The sequence below is a fragment of the Phyllopteryx taeniolatus genome, chromosome 8 (assembly GCF_024500385.1).
Source record: "Phyllopteryx taeniolatus isolate TA_2022b chromosome 8, UOR_Ptae_1.2, whole genome shotgun sequence".
Lineage (NCBI taxonomy): Eukaryota > Metazoa > Chordata > Actinopteri > Syngnathiformes > Syngnathidae > Phyllopteryx > Phyllopteryx taeniolatus.
The window spans coordinates 27,154,032-27,177,265 of record NC_084509.1 but is presented as its reverse complement, the minus strand read 5'-3'; the positions used below and the strand labels follow the sequence as shown (position 1 = coordinate 27,177,265).

At 44.6% G+C, this 23,234-nt stretch overlaps 1 protein-coding gene across 1 annotated transcript; it reads left to right on the top strand.

The window, feature by feature from the left end:
• Positions 1 to 25: 25 nt before the first annotated feature.
• supt5h (SPT5 homolog, DSIF elongation factor subunit) lies at positions 26 to 23,068 on the top strand. Its single transcript, XM_061782578.1, has 30 exons — positions 26 to 185; positions 379 to 481; positions 1,390 to 1,537; positions 1,624 to 1,700; positions 3,136 to 3,145; positions 3,228 to 3,297; positions 4,454 to 4,522; positions 5,120 to 5,185; positions 5,272 to 5,302; positions 5,379 to 5,447; positions 7,957 to 8,208; positions 9,834 to 9,923; positions 9,997 to 10,067; positions 10,155 to 10,260; positions 11,137 to 11,227; positions 11,308 to 11,444; positions 12,160 to 12,315; positions 12,390 to 12,536; positions 14,214 to 14,360; positions 14,433 to 14,558; positions 15,088 to 15,172; positions 15,247 to 15,360; positions 16,282 to 16,384; positions 16,481 to 16,587; positions 17,559 to 17,664; positions 18,042 to 18,200; positions 20,644 to 20,812; positions 20,988 to 21,185; positions 21,785 to 21,880; positions 22,678 to 23,068. The coding sequence occupies exons 2-30, from the start codon at positions 398 to 400 to the stop codon at positions 22,816 to 22,818; spliced, it is 3,225 nt and encodes a 1,074-aa protein (XP_061638562.1). The 5' UTR covers positions 26 to 185; positions 379 to 397; the 3' UTR covers positions 22,819 to 23,068.
• The last annotated feature ends 166 nt before the right edge of the window (positions 23,069 to 23,234 follow it).

The following is a 23,234-nucleotide window of genomic DNA, read 5'->3' as shown; positions in this document are numbered from 1 at the left end:
CGGACGAGTCCAAGTGAGACGTCTTTCCTTTGACTTTATCAACCACCCTAACTATCGCGAGACTGTCCGGATGTCCGGAAATCTCGCGATCGTAGTAGCTGCGCGAGAGAAGACTGTGAAACGAGCTGACATTTTCGCCTGTTTTCTCGACAACAAGATCTCTTTTGAGACGCCAACTAAAGAGGGTAAGTAACATTTTTGGAGCTCATTAGCGCGTCGCCGTTTTGAAGCTTTCTGGAAGTTTCCATTGGTGCCCAAGTTCCCGCTCGGCCTCGCCTGGCGGCTGTTAGCTTAGCTTAGCTTTAGCAATGCAGGCTGCGATGAATTCAAACGACGCAGCAAAAGAAACTGTTGACGGCCTGTCGCGTTTATTTGCAGTCACCCGGCGCCCTTAAACATGTCTGACAGCGACGACAGCGACTTCTCCGACAACCAGAGCGAGCGCAGCAGCGACGGGGAGGCCGAAGAGGTGGAGAATGAGGTAGGCTAATGCTAATGCTGACACGGACGCGACAACAACACATTTCGTAGATATATGTTACGAACATTTTCAAATTAGCGGTATATTTGTATAGAGCATATCATTGGCTAGTGGAGTGATACTGGAAGGAAATGGGCACTACTTTGTAAGAATCGGACTTTACGCCACTTTTTATGTCAACAATCGGCCTAAATTTCCTTGCCAAGAAATCATTGTAAATCATTGGGAAATTTGCCACGGAAACCTTGACTCTTTTGGAAAAATGCCTGTATGTTAGTGTTATTAGTGGAAAATGAGACGCTGAACAGGCCATTTTCAGGTTTCTCAATGGCGGCGTCTGCTCGAGCCATCTCAATTTTTCTTGTTCAAACTGAGAGCAAGCGCATCATCAGAACTAAAACTTCACAGAAAACAACTATAATAGTGAATCACGTCCATATAGTTTTCTATGGCGTTCGAATCTTAGGAGCGTGTGATTTTCCACGCCCAAATTGAGGAAACATTTTGCGTCAGTCATTTTTGTCACTGGCCCATATGACTGCGAAACCATAAATATTTCATCGCCTCGTCAAATTATTCATATACTGTATGCAAACAACTACTACTTTTGGAATCAGAAGTCAAGGAAAATAGTGTGTTCAACTATTGTTCAGGTTTCTGTACAGAGGCATTTGGTAAAGTGTATCTCAAGATTATTATTTATTACATATGACAATTAGAAATTTTGCCTCAGAGTTTAGCAGGAATCATGGAAGTTGACGCATAAAATCTGCTTTTGCGGGCCACATAAAAAGATGTGGCGGGCCGGATCTGGCCCCCAGGCCTTGAGTATGACACCTGTGTTGAACAGTATTACTAAATAGTGTTGCTGACAATGAAATAAGAGAGCGTGCATGGTTGGCATCCAGGAGGAGACGGGCAGCCCCGTTGGCAGCGACAAGGTGGCTGAGGAGGAGGGCGAGGACCTGGATGACGAGTATGACGAAGAGGAGGAAGATGACGACGACCGGCCTCGGAAGAAGCCGCGTCACGGAGGCTTCATCCTGGACGAAGCTGGTACCAAATTTGATTTATTTATATGTTTCCCTTCTAGCTGCCTCCTCTCTGTGGTCTTTCAAGATTTTAATTTTTATTTTTTGCAGATGTGGACGACGAGTACGAGGACGAGGAAGACCAATGGGAAGAAGGAGCTGAGGACATCTTGGAGAAAGGTGAGGATGTCGCGCACACATCAATGCAGGGCACAGAGTAAAAATATGCTGGTACCTTCAAGTATGAGCGACTGTTGAGTTTCAACTATGAACATCATGAGGGAAGAACTTGATGTGGAAATACAGAAGCAACTTCTCAAAACATCAGCCTGCAGGAAGTCCAAGCTTGGATGCAAATGGCTCTTCCGAATGGAGCCCCGATTGCACAGTCCTGATCTCAACCCTATTCACAATTGATGTGCAAACCTGAAGAGAGACGTGCGAGCAAGGGGAGCAAGCGTGGAACTTGTTTGACCAGAAACGTAGACCTGGGTGTCAACCACAAAGCAGTGGAAAAATGTATTATATTTACTGGAAATATGAATGAACTGGGAGCGTTCTGAGAGATCGGAGCGAAACCAGTGAAGGGCTGCAAGTGAGATGCCAGTGGCAGAGAGTCTACTTGAGGAGGATGGGCTGTGAGTTGGTATCGAAAGCTGCGGTCAAGGACGAGGATGGAAAAACTCGTTTATTATTTTTAGAAGCATGGTATCTGTTCTGTGGTGGGGATAACGGAAGCCGGACTGGAAGGGCTACACTCCCATTCGCTGGCGCCCAAGATAGTCACCAGGCCACGACCCCCCTTTTAGAGCCATGCACGCGCAAAGTCACAGATACTACAGTAGAATGGGAGGGGGTGACCCAAAATGGACTAAAAAACCTTGCACCTCACATTCACGTTATCAATTTTTTTCCAATTTCTCAAATAATCAATTTGATAAGCAATAAAATGCTCAATTCCCATAAATGTTGATAGCTGCAATCCGAAATCCAATCCAGTCGATGCATTTTGTGTACAGACGACCGAGCGTAAGGTACCGTTTGCGTCGTACTTGAAGGTACCATTGCAAAATAGCGTCGCATCGGAAACGAGATTTGTTGACGCTTTGTTGGATGTGGGCCGTACGAAAAGTAGGGAAATTGAAGCTGGCGTGTCGTCTGACTCAACTTCTCTTTGTGTCGCTGGTGTTCCTCTCTGTCGCGCATGTGTTCTTCAGTTAACGGTAATTTTTTATTTTTCTTTGGTATTCTGCCCCCTCCACTCGTGTGTGTGTGAGCGAGCGAGAATGGCCCATCACGTGTGATTCATCTCGTATGTTGTAACGTGTGCAGCGTGCCAATGTTTCGTCACAGTGGAAACGTGCTCAAAAACCGACACCAACGTTGACATTTGTCTGGATGGCCCCACGTCCACGCGTCACAATTTGAACTCGCCGACATTCATCATTGCTCTGTTCTTGTCCCGTCACGCTTTGTGTCGCCGCTTGCCTGCTGGTTTTTTCTTCCCTCATCCGCCATCCTGCCTCCTATTTCCCCGTTCTACTGTTGTGACGCTTCATCTCGCCTCCTTCCTCCTGCACTCGGTCCGCTCGTCTCCCCGTCCCGACGCCGTCCTGCGCAGAGGAGGCCGAAGGTAAGTCTGCGAGCTCACGCGACACTTTGACGTCGCTCGAATGTTGACGTCAGTCTGATGACGACGGCCGTTCCGTTTTCAGTATCCAACATCGACCACGTGGTCCTGGATGAAGATCACTCTGGTTCCAGGAGGCTGCAGAACCTCTGGAGGTGAAATGAAGTTCATTTGAATATTTGTCTGTGTTGGGAATAGACATCACATTTTTTGTAGTCGATGCTAAGCGGATAAATGTTGCGTTAATGTCCATTAATTGATGACGTCATTAATATATATTTTTAGTGAGCGTGCAGATGACTTATTTCTAGTAAAATATGAGGCACTGATGCCAGTTTGCTGCGTGAACCCACTACCGCTTGATTTCAGTGAGGCATCTGTGTTGTCAAAGCCTTAAGACGCGATTGGCCATGAATCGACTTTGTTATATGCGCCATGCTAATATTTTGTGCTCTCGTGGCACCTCAAACTATGAAACAACAAAAAACAAGACGGAGAAAGGGCTCTTGATGGTAAAATGATCCTTTATTTCCAGGAGTACAACTAGGAAAGAGACTCACCACATGGCTCGAACATCAGTGGCTTTTTTCCTCGGCCTTCGCCATTCACGCCAACTGTCATCTTTTCTCACGATTGACACACGTTTTCTACTAACTACCGTGACACATGCTGTGTTTCTGCTATACGTACCCAGTATGTGTACTCTATTGGAGCGCGAGGTGCCTAAACTTGTCCGGCATTTCTCGGCCTCGCAATTGACGTGACAAGCAGAGATTGACCCGTAACCTTTATCTTCTGCTGAAAAGCTGTCCTGATCTCAGGTCCACAGTGATTCAACGCCATTACAGTGGTTTGCAAAGCTAAAATTAGCAGACAAGCTGGGCGAGACCGTCTTCCACGGCTACCCGTTGGACAACCCTATTTGACGATTATATACCTTGTGCCTGTAAAGGCTTGAATTCTAGTTGACGAATAAAAAAAAAAAGCAGCATTTGAATGAGTTAATAACAACACAGATGGACAAAGTGCTTTGGTTTGTATTCATTTTGTAAAATACCCTCATCTTAAAACAATTGGATGCTATGATAATTTTTTCTTCAATATTTATTATGAAAGGTGACATTGATCAGGCACTAACATAATGAACGGCGCCCGAGTAGTATTCCAAAACTCTTTATTTGACTCACGAGTCAACCGCAGTCCACTATATCTAAATCACTATATAATGAATATTGAGTAGGACATGAGTGAATGATTCCCAAAGCATCCGTTGTTGTTTAGTTGTTAAATGTGCGTGTTTGCCATGCGCAGAGAGTCTCGAGAGGAGGCGCTGGGTGAATACTACATGAGGAAGTACGCCAAGTCCTCAGGAGGGGAGCAGTGAGTATTTTTTGTTGTCTGTTCGTTCGAATTTTGCTGCCATGCCGTCGCTCACTCTCCTTCCTCTTTCAAATCCCACACAAACACGATGAAACATTTCTTGATGTCACGCACCTCTATAGTTCATCTTATTTTTCATCTATAATCTGCGAATTAAATGTGTTGTTTTAAATACACAACGTGTAATTATTTAGTTTTATGTTGAGTTTGACGGAAAACTTCAACTAGGAGTGGCAATAAACAGCTTGAAGCTTGATGGATTGAATTTAAATTTGGATGCTTTAAAACAGCGGTGTCCAAAGTCCAGCCTGCGGGCCATTTGCAGCCCACGGTAGTTTTCTTTATTGGCCCGCCGAATCAAAAGGTTACAAGAAAAAGTTGAATTGTTAAAGTGATTCTCTTCCATCTAATTTATTTCTAGAAATACTATGAAAATATTGAGCCTGTATCACCAACTCCTTGTGTTCATATTTAGCTTGTCTTCAATTAAAGTGACCTTCAAAGGTGTTTCACAAGTCTGAGCTTTGGCTTCGTTCAATCTGCTGGTCATCAATGTTCCAAAAGCAGTCCAACGTTTTCTTCTTCTTTGGTGTGCAGCTACTCTGGAGGGTCTGAGGAGCTCTCTGATGACATCACTCAGCAGCAGCTACTTCCTGGTGTCAAGTATGTAAACACTCGCTCACCAATCAACAGCCAGATCAGCCAACCGCTTTTTGTTGTAATGGTTCAACTGTGTTGATCAACATCAGGGATCCTAATCTGTGGACCGTCAAGTGCAAGGTGCGAATCGCACGCACGCACGCACGCGCTCACACAAGCGCTCACACACACACACACAATGTCTCCTTTTTTTCAGATTGGGGAGGAGAGGACAACGGCCATTGCGCTAATGAGGAAGTTCATCGCCTATCAGTTCACCGACACGGTAAGAAGCGTGACTGAATGCTTGGTTCTGATTGTCCAGGCAGGAAGTAGCAGAAAGTCCACGGCTGCGTCGGGAATGCCTCGATTTCTATCGCTCTCTATATATACACACAGTGCAGTGAAAAAGTATTTTCCCCCTTCTCACATTCTTATATTTTTGCATAGTTTTCCCACTTTAAGATCGTCAAATAGATGTAAATATCAGACAAATACAACCCAAGTGAACTTAAAATAGTGTTTTGAAATGGAAAAACGGCCCTGTTTACAAAATAATGGCCCCCGGTTGGGCCATCTTCACCAGCAACAACTGAAATCAAGCATATTCTAGAACTGGCAATGACTCTTTGACATCTCTGTGGAGTTATTTTAGCCCACTCTTCCGTGCAAGATTCTTTGAATTCAGCAAAAATGGAGGGTATTTCGAGAATGAATGCCCATTTGAAGGTCATGCCACTGCATTTCAATCAGGTACAAGTCCAGACTTTGACGAGGCCACTCCAAAAACCCGTGGTTTCTTTTAAGCCATTCAGAAGTTGACTTGCTGCTGTGTTTTGGATCGTTATCCTGCTGCAGAACCCAAGTAAGCTTCAGCTTGAGGTCACAAACTGATGGTTGAACATTCTCCTTCAAGATTTTCTATTAAAGAGCAGAATTCACGGTTCCATCAATCACAGCAAGTTTTCCAAATCCTGACGAAGCAAAGCCGCCCCAGACCGTCACACTACCACCACCATGTTTTGACTGTTGCTATGATGTTCTTTTTCTGAAATGCTGTTACATTTACGCACGATGTAACGAGACACACACACCTTCCAAAAAGCTCAACTTTCATCTCGTCAGTCCATATAATATTCTCCTTTTGATCAGCAGTGGTTTTGGTCTTGGAAATCTGCCATGGATGCCATTTTTGCCCAGTCTCTTCCTTATTGTTGTGTCATGAACTCTGACCTTAACTGAGGCAAGGGAGGCCTGCAGTTCTTTAGAAGTTGTCCGGAATTCCTTTGTGGCCTCTTGGATGAGTCATTGTTGTTCTTGGAGTAATCTTTGTAGGCCGACCACTCCTGGGAAGGTTCACCACCATTCCACGTTTTCTCCATTTGAGGTTAATGGCTCTCCCTGTGATGAGCTGGAATCCTAAAGCTTGACAAATGGCTTTCGTAACCCTTTCCAGACTGATAGATGTCAATTACTTTAGTTCTCAACTGTTCTGGAATTGCTTTGGATCGTGACATTTTGTTGCTGCTTTTTTAGATCTTTTGTCTGGACAGATTTCTTGATTGAACAGGTCTGGAGGTAATCAGGCTTGGATGTGATCAGTGAAAATTAACCCAAAATTGTGATTTAGCCACAATTGATTCATGATTTAACAATGGGGGGTAATTACTCTTTCACACAGGGCCAGGTAACTTTGAATAGTTTTGTTCCTTAATAAATCAAATCACCATTTAAAAACAGCATTTTAAGGTCACTTGGGTTATATTTACGTACAACCGTTAGTGCTAGCACTAGCTTGCTAGTGCTATATAACATTTTTGTTGCCTGCTTGCGAGCCGTATCGTATTAAAAGTACGTGGACATAACCTCAAGCAAGCCTTAAACGAAAGTCCTCTCCTGTCCTGAGCACCGGTGACCGCCAACACGTGTTTTTCCCCTTTTTGTCCTGATAATACAGTCGCGCGATCCACTCTTCTTGTCATCACCAAGGTGACGAGTGTATCCGGTCGCATTTGACTTGACGAGATAAAGCCCAATGATCGTAAAAAACGGGATGCGGTGGTCGCGGATACAAGATTTTATTACAGTAGTCTGACAAATTTGTCTTTTAGTCTGCTCCGGGCATTACGTGTTGTCTGTCCCACACCGCCGACATGTTTACTTATTTTTTTAATAACTATATTGCTCGTCAGATATTTACAGTACTACGTCAAGAGACGCGACAAGACTAAAAATAAACTAGCTTTTGGATTCAAATATACTGTGCACGATGGCGACGCGGAGTGAATGTCTTTTGTGGAGCCGATCAATGACGTCATTGATTGGATCGGCGAATTATGACATTAAAGCCGATCAGCATAAAATGCTAATTATTGGCCAATACCGATCAGGCCGATAAAATCGGTCTAAAGTCATATATTTACATTTGTTTGCTGATGTTAAACAAAGTGGGGAAAACTGTGCAAAAAATATAAGAATTTGAGAAGGGGGGCCAATTTTTCACGGCACTGTAAATATATATAAATAATATAGTGAGTTGGCCATTTTATAGTGGCGTTGGAATGTATGCCCCTTTATAGTGTCCTCAATGCATCTTGAAAAGGGATGAATAATTGTTGCTCACTGCAGAAGCAAATATATCCCATGATTCATTGGTTCAAAACAGAAAAAAGATTTTTGTTTCTGGCTATCGTTTGATATTTGGTACGAGACATTCATGAGTTGTGGCAGCAAATTGTTGAAAATGGGTAGATTTTACCCTAAGCTTGACTGCCTCAAATCACCCGCCCCCGCAGCCGCTCCAGATCAAGTCGGTGGTGGCCCCAGACCACGTGAAGGGTTACATCTATGTCGAGTCCTACAAGCAGACTCACGTGAAAGCCGCCATCGAGGGCATCGGAAACCTCCGCATGGGCTTATGGAACCAGCAGATGGTCCCCATCAAGGAGATGACCGACGTCCTCAAGGTGGTCAAAGAGGTCACCAACCTGAAGCCCAAATCCTGGGTCAGGCTCAAGCGAGGCCTGTACAAAGACGACATCGCGCAGGTACTTTCGGCAATGTGTGCTGCTTTTACAACGCATGCTTCGAGTCGGGGCTGGGGGATGTGGCCTTGTGATGAAATCTTTTTCTTTCTTTTTTTTTTTTTTTCCACACACATTTTCCCCGTTTGCTTATAGAAAAAGCAAAATAACAATATTATTCAAAACAAAGTTTCCTCGAGGCATCACTGCAGTGTAACGGGCAGAAATGAATCTGCACCTCGTGGTTGACCAGTTGCTTCCCCACCAAAGCATTACAGCTATCCGTTTTTAACAAAACAGGCTTTCACTCATTATTGTCTTTAAAAAAAAAAGGGGGGGGGGGGGGGGGAAGCATTGCAACTTTTAATCTTGAGTTGGCATAATGCCGTATGGCTCCCGCAGAGTGAGAAAGCGGGAGTTAATAGATTTGTCCTCAAGCTGTTTTCAACACTGTAAATTGGTTAATAATGTCTCAAAATAAATAGTATGGAAATTGACCTTATCTGGACATATGGCTTTTCCGCCTGACAGTGATGATGTGTTTATAATTAGGAAAGAAAAATTGTGAACAAAATTGTAAGCAGTCATTAAAATTACATTTAACATTCCCCAAAAAAACATGTCTACAGTGCACCAATATTTGTACAATTTTAAAGTTTTCTGACAATGTGACAATGACAAACTGGATAAGTCCCCTGCCCCTCTTCTCTCCACTGTACAGAATGTTGCCAACATGAGAATCACTTTTGGCATTGCATTGTGGCTCGTGGCTTTTTGAAAGATTATTATTATTATTGTTTTTATAAGTAAACGCTTGAGGGTTCTGAAAAGTCGCTAAATATAGTGTGGTGGATAAACAGATGACCCAATAAGACACAGACAAGAAGGTGTTAATTCATGGTCACAAATATTTCTTGGAAGCTGCTCCCATTGTTGGAAGCTTGAGGGCATATTCCCTTGAACGGAAGCTGGCTTGAGTAAACATGTTCTCTCCAAGCATAATCTGTTTTTTTTTTATACGGTCATGGCTAAAAATATTGGGGTGCCAATATGTTTGAGCATGACCATATAACAGAGCCAAACTGTCGTGGTGCGACAGGTTGTGTTCTTGGATATAGAGCTCCATGTCCCAATATTGTTTATTCACGATTATGATTATAGATTATATTGTGCAATTGAACATTATGCAGAATTATTTGAACCTATTACATATTATACTGCAATAACTGTCCCGCTGTAATGTTCTTGACATAATTTTTAAAATATGGAAATTTAGACCAATTGTTCCGGAAGTCTATTTCCATAGATTAGCAGCTCTCATAGTAATTTCTTTCGATGTTCCGGCTTTTGTTTTTCAGCCTTGGGGCTCTCATTTTTGGTTTTGGTCAAGAATTTTCATTTTCAATGTTCATTTTTTGTCAACGATACCCCTTTTAAAACACACTAAATTGAATAATAGTTGAATAGTTTTTTAATGGCTTCTGATTTAAAAACTAGTCATCAATCTGTTGTGTATGTGTCATAATATGAGATGGACATACATTTATATGTGCTCACATTCGTAACAGCCCTCCGGAGGAAAGCATAAATCTGACAAAAATGAGTTTGACAGTTTTGACCTCGCTGATGTTGCGGTGTTCGCTCTCCAGGTGGACTACGTCGAGCCCAGCCAGAACACCATCTCTCTCAAGATGATCCCCCGCATCGAACTGGACCGCATCAAAGCCAAGATGAGCTTGGTAGGCCGTGAACACACACGCACGCGCACAAACAGGTTCAGTGACTTGCATCTGCTTCTTCGTGTGTCTGCAGAAAGACTGGTATGCCAAGAGGAAGAAGTTCAAGAGGCCTGCTCAGAGGCTCTTTGATGCTGAAAAAATCAGGTACCAACACTTGATGAAAAATGCCTGACGCGCGCGTATGTTTGCGTGACGTGTGTGTGTGTGTGTGTGTGTGTGTGTGGTTCACAGGTCGCTGGGAGGGGAGGTCAGTCACGACGGCGACTTCATGATCTTCGAGGCGAATCGGTACAGCCGCAAAGGATTCCTGTTCAAGAGCTTCGCCATGTCGGCTGTGGTGAGCGGGAAGTTCCTCCTCGCGAATCAAAGGACCATTGATTGATTTGACTGAACCAATTTACGTTCCATATCGCTGGCGTCGGCGCAATCCTCGTACCTCCGAAACTTTCCCTTTTCAGCAGAGCCCAAAAACGGCTTGTACCTTGAGCCATAAACAGTTCGTCAAAGAGAGCAAGCCATTTTCTACACTTGAGATCGGTCAGTCATTTGTAAAAATAACAGACCCACGTGGGCACTGACCAATAGTATGGATTTGTGGAAAAAATGTGGACATGGGTTTCGGACCGACGCCAGCGATGTGTAGATATGTTGTTCCAGACCTACCCACAATAGGTGAAAATGTGCGATATAGGGAGACATCACTCCATAGACGAGCTAGCGGAAATTAGCATAGAGTTACATTACATTACAGTAACTACAAACAATGAAACAACTGCTACTTTAATGCGCATGGAGCAGCAACACATACAGAGCATACGATACCCAAAGGTATAAATTCACCTGTGGGGGGAAAAAAAAAAATGTATGCTGTTGTATAATATGTTTTCAATTTTAAGTCATGCAATTGAGTATTTATTGGACGATTGACTGTATGCTGCTGCATTGTTTAAAATATTTTGTATCATTCATGCATTTGATTACCGTTTCATTGTGTTTATTCAGCTGCAAAATATCTTTAACTATACCGCAGGTTTTCTTTTTTTATGTCTTTTGTTGTAATGTTTTGTTTTTGATCTGATGTTCTTTTCTTTCACTGTGAAGCACTTTAAGCTGCAATTCTTGTAGGAAATCTGCTAATCAAATAAAGATGATTATTATCAAAATCAGGCAATACGAACGCTGGGTTTTCACGACGAGCCGTCTTCTCTGACAGATCACAGACGGCGTGAAGCCCACGCTGTCCGAGCTGGAGAAGTTTGAAGACCAGCCGGAAGGAATCGACCTGGAGGTGGTGACCGAGTCAGGTTTGTGCGAGGGTTCGTTTAAAATCTGCACAGTGTGTCTATTGGCTACAAGCGGCTGTGTGTGTGCTTGTTGGGTGCAGGCAAGGAGCGAGAACACAACCTGCAGGCCGGTGACAATGTGGAGGTGTGTGAGGGCGAGTTGATCAACCTGCAGGGAAAGATCCTCAGCGTGGACGGCAACAAGATCACGATCATGCCCAAACACGAAGACCTCAAGGTACGCACGTCTCTTTAGAGCGCCGCTGCTCCAACTGGGGCCCACGAGCTGCAAAACTATTTGCAATAATGGCATATTGTTTTTAAAAGAGGCCAGACCTTCATAGGGGGAATCAAATAAGACAAACATGCTAAGGTGTCAAATGCTAGGCCCGCATCATTTTATGTGGCCCACGAAAGCAAATTATTTGTCTGAAATCGCATGATTCTTGCTAAAAGGCCAGAACAGATTAATGGCACTTCCATTCTTTCCAACTGGATTTGAAAAGATGATTTGACAAACGTGTGTTTTGCGTTGCTTGTGAAAATGTGACTTTCTTGCACTGTTAAACTTTGACGTTAGCATCATAGTCTTACGACTATCTGGGAAAGCTACAACTTTCTTCTGGTAAGATGACCACCTTTTACCCTTAAAAAAGGCTTTTTTTTTTCCTTGTGAAGATTATAACTTTTTATTCTTTTGAAAAATAGGACTTTATTCCCATAACAAAACTTTTTTCCCCCCATAAAAAATATTAGTGTAACAATTGTTTTCCCTCTAAAATAAGCAACTTTTTAATTCCTTTTACGTTTAAGGCTGTACGTGGAAGTTATGATGAACGAGGGTTATGTGGGCATGCTTGTATAATTTTCTCCCCTGAAAGGGTCGCAGGTCAAAAGATCTTTGGAGAACCTCTCCCTTATGTCGTCCCCATCTCCACGTGACCTCTGTGTAGGACCCCCTGGAGTTCCCAGCTCAAGAGTTAAAGAAGTATTTCCGGATGGGCGACCACGTGAAAGTGATCGCCGGCCGATACGAAGGCGACACGGGTCTTATCGTACGCGTGGAGGAGAACTTTGTCATCCTCTTCTCCGACCTCACCATGCACGAGGTAGCGGCTCCTCGTTCGCGATTGTGATTCTGTTCTGCCTGCTCGTTGATCATTTCCTGTTTTTTTGACCGCAGCTGAAGGTGTTGCCCAGAGATCTGCAGCTCTGCTCGGAAACGGCGTCTGGCGTGGACGCGGGCGGGCAGCACGAGTGGGGGGAGTTGGTCCAGCTGGACCCGCAGACGGTGGGCGTTATCGTGCGGCTGGAGAGAGAAACCTTCCAGGTAACTGCAAAGCGAATCCTCGACAGGGCCGCGCGTCCCCCATAATGCCAATGTTCACCGTTAAATTGGGATTTCGGTGAATCCCTGATTATTAGCTGCAGATCTATGACGTAGTGCAGGGGCATGAAAGTCTTTTGAGGTCACGGCCCTTATATGACCTCAAGTGGGCCAGACCATAATACCCGTGGCTTACTAAGCTATAAACGACAACTATTCCCATTTTGTTTCCCATTGTTCTGATACACATAATTACTAGTAGATTCGGAAAATATGCCCATTCATCACTATTTTGCGACAACTCATATAAGCGATCTGAAATTTCTAACGAAGATGATTGCAATTTTAACAATATTATGATGAATCATGTTTTGTGCAACCTATAGATTACAATGGATCTATATATGTAACTCTTTATAAAACAACTTCCAAGTTTACATAATTTACACATTCATGTGGAAATCTTGACATCACGCCATACAAACTAAAGTGGAACTAACTATTCAGAAAAAAGAGTGAAGTTATCCCCCTGTATTGTAAATACATATTTTGAACTGAAGCTATTGACTGACATTTTGCAGTATTCAGTTTGGGGAAAAACATTTCTACAGAAAGTATTAATTTTCACCGAAATAAAATGTAGCATCAGTGTGACCTCCTGTGGTCAAAATTAGCAACAAAGGTTATTTTGATTAAATAAATTGCAGTTAATGTTTTCTGTACTTTTTACACTTTGCACAAAATTATACCCACAGGCCAAATTGGACACGCTGGTGGGCCAGTTGTGGCCCGTGACACCCCTGATGAAGCAAGACCAAATTAGAAAAAAAACACATTTACTCCTCCTACATGCTTTAAACATATTCAACCTAATAAAAAACATTCTGAAACACAATAAAACCTTTTAATGTAATGGTAATTCTAAACCTTCAAACTGCTGCTTGAATGCACACAGCAAAAACACATACAAACGGAGCAGAAAACAATACTCGCCGACATATATTCTCTCTGGCACGTGGAAACAATCACTATTTCTGTAGACTGGTAGGGGTCCTTCTCTGCCTCCTCTTGCTTTTAATGAAGCTGCAGCTACATCCAGGAGAGCTCAACGCGGCCCGGCATGTTGTGGCACGACACGGAAGGTAGCGACGTGACAAGTGGCCGTCACGCGTCGCCATTTGAAACGTCACGAATTCCGGCCCATTCGAGCAACTGTTGGATATTCGGAGGAGTTCGTCGAGTAACAGGCGAAATGAGACTTTGAGGAGATGCGTTGAGAAATGTTTGCTCTAATTTGAAGGCGTCTTCTGGCCAGATTTTCTTTCGGCGATATCGCACAAAAACGTTCCTGAAAAAGGAATTTTTTTCCGCCATAAAAACTCAATTTCTCCGAAAAGCCCATCATTTGATTTTCAAAATTCTCGCTGCATTGTGCTCAGGTTCAAGTGGCCGTTCCAAGCCGACTCAGCATTTTGATGGACTGTCGTTTTTGGCAAATCTTGACACGTTGCTAGTGAAGGCGCGCGAGACTAAATTTGGACCTTGCGGAAGTATTCAGGAATGTTTTAACTAACACGGATGTTTTCGTGTGTCTGAAATGTTGGTTGTGTGGGAACGCTGCATATCGCACATCCTTAGTCTCCGCTTGACCCGAGTCGATGAGTTGTCCTCCTCCGGCAGGTGTTGAACATGCACGGCAAAGTGCTGACAGTGCGCCACCAGGCGGTCAACCGCAAGAAGGACAACCGCTTTGCTGTGGCCTTGGACTCGGAGCAGAACAACATCCACGTCAAAGACATCGTCAAAGTCATCGACGGGCCGCACTCGGTAAGGCCTCTCGGGACTCGGCCCCTGCGCGAGTGTGCTGTTCGCCTTCAAACTCGCGTGTGACGCCCGCAGGGCCGCGAAGGCGAGATCCGCCACCTTTTCCGAGGTTTCGCCTTCCTGCACTGTAAGAAGCTGGTGGAGAACGGAGGAATGTTTGTCTGCAAGACTCGACACCTCGTGTTGGCCGGCGGCTCCAAGGTCAGCGCCTCCACTGCGACGTCATTCGTTTAGGACAGTCCCCCCCCCCCCCCCCAAAACCTTTATTTTGACTTTACATAACACCGGATATATGGGTTTCATCATCGCCTGTGTAGACTCCGGCAAGTACCTAAAGACCTGTTGTACTTCCCACACTGCTTTTCTTACCAATAATGTTCCTTTTGCGCTATTTGAGGTTTTAGGACAAGTGGCGCTGTTTGAAGGGTCAATTTTGAGTAATTTTGACGAGTCGACTTGGAGAAGCTTTCGGAACTTCAGCCCGCACCTGCTTATTGGTTGATATTTTGATGTGAAAATCGGCAGCCAGTCGTAGACGGGCTTCCCCGAGTAGCAGACACAACTAAAGGCTCCAAGAGATATGTTGAGAAATAATCAAGCTATACTGTTTTCTGACAATTCAAGTGGAATTGGATCATTTACCAGGGCACACCTGATGACGTCTCAAAGTTAGTCGGCGTGAATGGCGGATTTAGGCTGCCGTCACCCGAACGTTGATGTTGTGTTTCAGCCCAGAGACGTGACAAACTTCACGGTGGGCGGCTTCGCTCCCATGAGTCCTCGCATCAGCAGCCCCGTGCATCACGGCGGCGGCGGTAAGTGGCGCCTTCCGCCCGCTTTGAAGGCGTCGGCTCGGTGTTTGATGCCATTGTCGGCGGCCGCCCTGTAGGTGCTCAGCAGCGAGGCGGAGGCGGAGGCGGAGGCGGCATGGGGCGGGGCCGAGGACGACGAGACAACGAGCTGATTGGTCAGACCGTGCGCATCTCGCAGGGTCCATACAAAGGTAATGCAATTAATGGAGTTGATCGTGGGGGATTAGTTCCAGACACAAATTTCTGATATTCAATTTATCAAAACACTGTTTAAAGAATCCCTCAGTAGTATTCTAATAATGTATGTAGTAGTTTTGAAGGTAATCTTTGGCACCTGTTTTCACCATCTAGCTCACACGGTTCTCCTTGCGACTTGAACACACACGGAGCAGCAACGCATACAACAAAACTCCTTGCTCTGTGGGAGCTTTTACTGGAGATAGGGTGTTGGGGGGGCCTTCTCTGCCTCTTCTTCGTGCTTTTAATTAAAACGGCTCTCCCAGTAGACGTCTTAAGGTCACTCTGGCTATGTTTGTCTGATATTTACATTTGTTTGATGATCTTAAACATTAAAGTGGCGAAACTATGCAAAAATCATAATTTTTGAAGCGCGATGTCGTGGGTTCAAGTTTGTATATCAGAATCAGAATCATCTTTATTTGCCAAGTATGTCAAAAACACATCAAGGAATTTGTCTCCGGAAGTTATTTCAATGGAAATGGAACTTGAAACAAGTAGAAACTGTCTAAAAACAAGTTACTTTGTAGGTGACGAGTCTCATTTGCATTGTGATCAGATTATTTGACTAGAAATGAGACAAATATTCTTGGTAAGATTTTGCGTTTTTTGCAGTGTAGCCTTTATTGTTCACTGCCACTTTTTCACAATACAAATAATTCTTTTTTGCAACGCCTTGCTTTTTTGTTTAGTTTCATCTTGTTTATCCTGCGTTTATATTGCATTGTCGTCTTGATTTCCATTGAATCGAGTTTCGTTCTTCATCCTCCAATGCCTCTGTACAGCACTATGGATTTGCCTTGTGTATGGTTAGTGCTTTGCAAATGAACCTGCCCCGCCACGCCCCTAATGGAGGACTTGTCACCACTGGCCAGGTTACATCGGTGTGGTGAAGGACGCCACGGAGTCCACAGCCAGAGTGGAGCTTCACTCCACCTGCCAGACCATCTCCGTAGACAGACAACGCTTGACCACCATGTAAGCTGCCGTCGCCTCTTTTCACTCTCAAATATTGCGGAGCCAGACGGCGTACTGACACGGACGGACGCGCTGCGCTGCGCTTCTCTCCTGCAGGGGTGCGCAGAAACACAGCGGAATGACCTCCACCCACGGGCGCACCCCCATGTACGGCTCGGGCTCCAGGACGCCCATGTGCGGCTCTCAGACGCCGCTGCACGACGGTGAGAAGATCCCCGCCTTACGCGGCTTCAGTTAGGCATTAAGGCCGTCGTCCACTCGTCACGTATTTAACTATTCATTATTATACATTTATAACTTTTCTCTTAGTTTTAATGACACGCGACAAAAAAAGGTAACCCCTTTTTAAGGACAAAAGCCAATGTTCGCGTAAGATTAAAAGAGTGAAAAAGCATAGAAGAAAACTGTGGTACCTTGACTTACGAGCGACCGCATGGTCGATTAGTTTTAGTTTTTGCTTTGTGTCCCGAGCCGAAGTTTGACAAACAAGCCCAAGTGATGTGAAAGAAAAATGGAGGAATTGACCGACTGAAATGCCCTCACACGTGGGCAAGGGGAGCCACAGTCTGCGATGCACTTTCAGACGTTTATTGGACGGGACAAACAGGCGAATACAAAGGGACAACTCTGGCAAGGTGCTGCTGTAGGTCACAGCTCCCGTCGAAACGCTCACATGCAGGCTAACTGGCCAGCTCCTTCTGTCACTTATTTTGCCACATCCCTTAAAGGCACACGTCCAAAATACGACTATGTACGTACATTCAGGAATGACACTTTATAAAAACCAGTTTTCTTTGTATTCCATTATTATTAGCGCTGTCACAATCGATTAATCAACAACAAATCGTCGTGTCGTATTGCTTCACTGTTGTTTATTTGGTTTACTTTCATCATTAAACAGTACCCGATAAACGGCAATACAGGTCATTGGTTAATAAACCGTAAATGACAAAAAGTGATTCTGCAATAAACTTTTAACGCAAAATACATTTTTATCCGATGAATTGATGGAATATTGGATAAAATAATCGATTCTAAAGATATTCGCTAGTGACGGCCTTAATGATTCTGTTTTTATACAGCGCAGTGCTATTGTTCTTTTGGAAGCCAAGGCAGGAAAACACCAAGTGATGCCTCCAGCGAGCTTTGCGTTCATTTTTCTCTTCCCGAGCAGGCAGCCGTACGCCTCACAGCGGCTCGCAGACGCCGCTGCACGACGGCAGCAGGACGCCGGGTCAGAGCGGAGCCTGGGACCCCAACAACCCCAACACGCCGTCCAGGTCAAGTACACAAACACGCATGGGATGCAGCCGCAAAATACTTTCCACACTTTGCTATGTATAAGCAGTATCGATAATGGAATCAGAATGGGACGGATGGATTCCCATCCGTGCTTGCCTCTATATCAGGTCCCGTAGTTGACAGTACATGTAAAGCAGGCTGTCAAAGGATTTGTCTGTAGACAGGATCGTCTCCAGGCACAGATCTGGTGAAGGGGCCGGAAAAATTTCCCAATAAGTATACGTAAATGAGGGAATATATTCCAATTCGGAATAAGGCCGTATCCTAACAAGACGAGGACAATGTGAAGCACTGCGAATACTTTCCTATCGAAGGGTGAATGTTAATATTGCACTCTGCGGTCGCGTGTCCCCAGGAACGACGAGGAGTATGACTTCGGCTACGACGACGAGCCCTCCCCTTCGCCTCAGGGCTACGGGGGGACCCCCAACCCCCAGACGCCAGGTTACCCAGAAGTCCCGTCTCCGCAGGTCAACAATCAATACAACCCTCAGACGCCCGGCACGCCCGCTATGTGAGTCTCTGCACGCACACAATAACGCTAGGCATGACACGAGGCATCATCCTTAGTCATCAGTTTAAGGAAATATGATCTTTTTTTTTTTTAAATGTAACGCAAGTCTCCCCTCAAATTTACCAACACTTTTAACCAATACACATGCAGAAACAAACTGCTATCAAAGCATCATACATCTCCCCCCCCCCCCCCCATGAATCACTTGAACGTGATTGGCTTAAGTTACCAAACATTGTTTTTAGAATTTTAGTCTTTAGAAGAGTTTTATTGTGTGACTGCTGGTGGTGTTCCTATTTTTTTTTCTCTCCCCACTTTTTTAGCATCTAACTACAGTGGGGCAAAAAAGTATTTCGTCAGCCACCAATTGTGCAAGTTCTCCCACTTCAAAAGATGAGAGACAAAATGAGAAAAAGTCACATTTTTAAAGAATTTATTAGCAGATTATGGTGGAAAATAAGTATTTGGTCACCTACAAACAAGCAAGATTTCTGGCTCTCACAGACCTGTAGCCTCTTCTTGAAGAGGCTCCTCTGTCCTCCACTCGTTACCTGTATTAATGGCACCAGTTGGAAATGATCAATATAAAAGACACCTGTCCACAAGCTCAAACAGTCACACTCCAAACTCCACTATGGCCAAGACCAAAGAGCTGTCAAACACCAGAAATAAAATTGTAGACCGGCACCAGTCTGAGAAGACTGAATCTGCACCTTGGTGTGAAGAAATCAACTGTGGGAGCAATTATTAGAAAATGGAAGCATACAAGATAATCTCCCTCGTTCTGGAGCTCCACGCAAGGTCTCACCCCGTGGGGTCAAAATGATCACAAGAACGGTGAGCAAAAATCCCAGACCCGCATGGGGGAACTAGTGAATGACCTGCAGAGAGCTGGGACCAAAGTAACAAAGGCTACCATCAGTAACACACTACGACGCCATGCAAGGACTCAAATCCTGCAGTGCCAGATGTGTCCCCCTGCGTAAGCCAGTACATGTCCAGGCCCGTCTGCAGTTTGCTAGAGAGCATTTGGATGATCCAGAAGAGGATTGGGAAAATGTCATATGGTCAGATGAAACCAAACTAGAACTTTTTGGTCAAAACTCAACTTGTCGCGTTTGGAGGAGAAAGAATGCCGAGTAGCATCCAAAGAACACCATACCTACTGTGAAGCACGGGGGTGGAAACATCATGCTTTGGGGCTGTTTTTCTACAAAAGGACAAAGGACGACTGATATGTGTAAAGGAAAGAATGAATGGGGCCATTTATCGTGAGATTTGGAGTGAAAACCTTGTTCCATCAGCGAGGGCATTATAGCTGAAATGTGGCTGGGTCTTTCAGCATGACAATGATCCCAAACACAGCGCCCGGGCTTCGTAAGAAGCATTTCAAGGTCCTGGAGTGGCCTAGCCAATCTCCAGATCTCAACCCCGTAGCAAATCTTTGGCGGGAGTTGAACGTCTGTGTTGCCCAGCGACGGCCCTGAAACATCACAGCTCTCGAGGAGATCTGCATGGAGGAATGGGCCAAAATACCAGCAACAGTGTGTGAAAACCTTGGGAAGACTGACACAAAACCGTTGACCTTTGTCATTGCCAACAAAGGGTATAGAACAAAGTATTGAGATGAACTTTTGTTATTGACCAAATACTTATTTTCCACCATAATTTGCTCATCAATTCTTTAAAAATCAGATGTGATTTTCTGGATTTTTTTATTTTTTTTTTCTCTTATGATGAAAATGACAGGCCTGTCATCATTTTAAGTGGGAGAACTGGCACAATTGGTGGCTGACTAAATAGTTTTTTGCCCCACTGTACTTCCACATTTCTCAACCAAATTTTAAACCATTCCAATTGCAACATATTCCAAAAATTCAGGACGTGCTATTATTTTTATCCTTTCAAAAATTTCCACAATTCCACATTTTACACCCACAAATCCCCATTCATTTCCATTGAGACATATTACAAGTTTCACTTCATTACCTTTCAAAATTCAAAACGTTCAGCACATTCAAGTTACCTTGGAAACTATTTTCAACAAGAAAATTCATTACATACATTCGCATATTAAGATTCCTACTTTCCTCCTCCAACATTTCTTCACTGACGCAAACTTTTACAAAGAGAAAATATTTCCCATATTCCAAAAATTCTGCATTTTTCACATTTAAAATTTCCACTTTTAAGAATTTAGTTTTCATAATTCCCTCCTTCGTTTCATTCATATTGTTCCATAGTTTTTCTTTTCAGATGATATTTGACATTTTTACTTTTTCCCACCAGATTTAACCATTTTTTAATTTGAGGCCTCAAATAGGGATTTTTTTTTTAAGAATTTCACGATTATTTAATGATGAAGTATTTGGCTGTTAAATGCTAACAACAAACCTTCATGAGCGTCACTGCTGATGTCAAATGTGTCGTCGTGCGCGTGCAGGTACAACACGGACCAATATTCCCCCTATGCCGTCCCCTCGCCCCAAGGCTCCTACCAGCCCAGTCCTAGTCCTCAGAGCTACCACCAGGTGGCGCCCTCGCCCGTAGGCTACCAGAACACACACTCTCCAGCCAGCTACCACCCGACGCCGTCACCCATGGCCTATCAGGTAACGAGCGAAGGTGTCGCAACTCGAGCGCGACTCGGCTCACGTGACTTGACGCTAACTGGGGACTCGGTTGAAATTCGAGACTTCCTTGCAACTTGCACATTTGTGATGTACTCCTTGCGCTACACACTGACATGGAGTCATCAAAGTGACGTCAGGAGCGTGTAACCCGCAGGCCAGCCCGAGTCCGAGTCCGGTGGGCTACAGCCCCATGACGCCCGGCGCGCCCTCTCCCGGCGGCTACAACCCTCACACGCCGGGCTCCAACATCGAGCAGGGCGGCAGCGACTGGGTGACCACCGACATCTTGGTGCGTGTTAAGGACTCCTTCATGGACCTGACGGGACAGACGGGAGTCATCCGGAGCGTCACGGTGAGACGTGTGTGTGTGTGTGTGTGTGTGCTTTGTCTGCCTGTTGCCATGGCGATGAAAGGCGATCGGGCTCGATCAAGGGATTGAAATTGGCCGCAGATGCCACACGCTGGCGGCAAAGCACTGTTTTCCAATTAGATGAGTGAGTTCTGCCGCTCAGTTCAGCATAATTCTTTACATATTTTTCAGATTTTGACATTAGATATGGCTTTGACCTAAGCACAAAAACAGCAACAGGATAGATGGAAACAAGATCCCCGTCACGTATGAGCTGTGATCTGAAGCCGCCGGTCGATGACGTCAGCGCGCGTTTCCGCCCAGACGGAGCGTGCGCAGACAGGCCCGGCACCGTTCCGATTCGCACTTTACACGACTACAATTGACTTCTGATCGGTTTGGCAGAAAGAATATTCCACCCCTGTGAATTGGAATGAAATTCCGTTGGGATTTGGCCTGTTTGAGGAACATTTTCATTCAGTTTGGGCTTCTACACTGATTCTAATCGGAATAAAAGGCTTGGAATCAAATGAAAATGGCCGTAAATCAGCCGACGTCGTATGGGGCCGGCCTAGACGAACTTGTCTTTTGTGCTTTCGCAGGGCGGCATGTGCTCCGTGTTCATGCAGGAGTCGGAGAAGGTGGTGAGCGTCAGCGGCGACCACCTGGAGCCGGTCACGCCCACCAAGAACGACAAGGTGAGCTCTGACCAAAGCAACAACCGTCATCGCACGTGTGTGGTTGTTCAGGTGGATGTGCGCAGTGGCGGGAAATCAAATACATCACTACTGAAGTACAGTACTCGCAACAAAACAACAACAAAACAGTGTTGTGGATTTTGAATGAGGAAAAGCGGCACTCTAATATTGTATTTTATAAAAACATACAGGGATGATATACTTAAGTACAATTAAAAAGAACACTTCCCATCAATTCCATGGCGGCAGTTCTGCTCCTTCTGGTGAGCCCGCATTGGCCACACGGGGGCAGTATAGGACAGCCATATACATGTACTGTACATGGAGGTAGTCTCGGCTCGACAATAAACCACTAATATTTGTCGTTCTCCACAGACAAAGACCCTTTGTTATATTGTGTGTCGAGATGTTTTGCTCCACTATTTGTGGTCAAATGTCTGTTGCGTTATAGGCGCTATCTGTTTGCCCATCAATGGAGTTTACCATTATGTGTTAGCATTAAGCTAGCCGGAGTGTAAATTAGTTTGGTTGAATCGCTGGTCGCTCATATTTCAAGTTTGCGCTCGCAAATCAAAGCAAAAAGTAAAAACAACGGTTCATATCTGGAAAACCTCATAAGTTGAGTATCCGTACAGTAGTTGTACTTGAAGACCGAGGGAAGGGGATATTTATTCTTTGAATTCATTCAAATTAGACAGCCTTGTTAACAACTCTTCTCTCTGTTGCGCAAAATGTACAAGATGTATTTTGGGACTCGAAGTACAAAGTGTGAGTACGTTTGCCACATGCGACCGCAGGTGAAGGTGATTCTGGGAGAGCACCGCGAGGCCACGGGCACGCTGCTGAGCATCGACGGAGACGACGGCATCGTCCGCAAAGTCCTCGACAACCAGCTGATGATTCTCAACCTGAGGTTCTTGGGATGTCTGGGCCACTAAGGCCAGCGGCCCCCCCCCCCCCCCCCCCCCCCCCCAAAAAAAGAGGATCTTCTCACTCAGATGTCACGCAAAGTCAGGTGTCACATGACAATTGGACTCCTAATACTTGTTTTGTCTCCTTTTTCATCTTCTGTTAGTTAATTGGCTCAGTTCTTACTAGCTCTGTCAGATTTTAGTTGCTTTGTGCCCACACACACACGAACAGCCACACATACATACATGTCAATAAAGTATGAAACGGGCCACATCAGATTGTGTCAATCTTTTTTTTTTTTATCAGCTTGCAGCAGGAAGTGTTCTTTCTGACGGACCAATCATGTGATTCCTACTATCAATCAAGTAAATATGAAACATTTCACAACAACTAACTGAAATCACTGTACAGGGTCTTTAAAGGTTGATTACAAAATGACTGA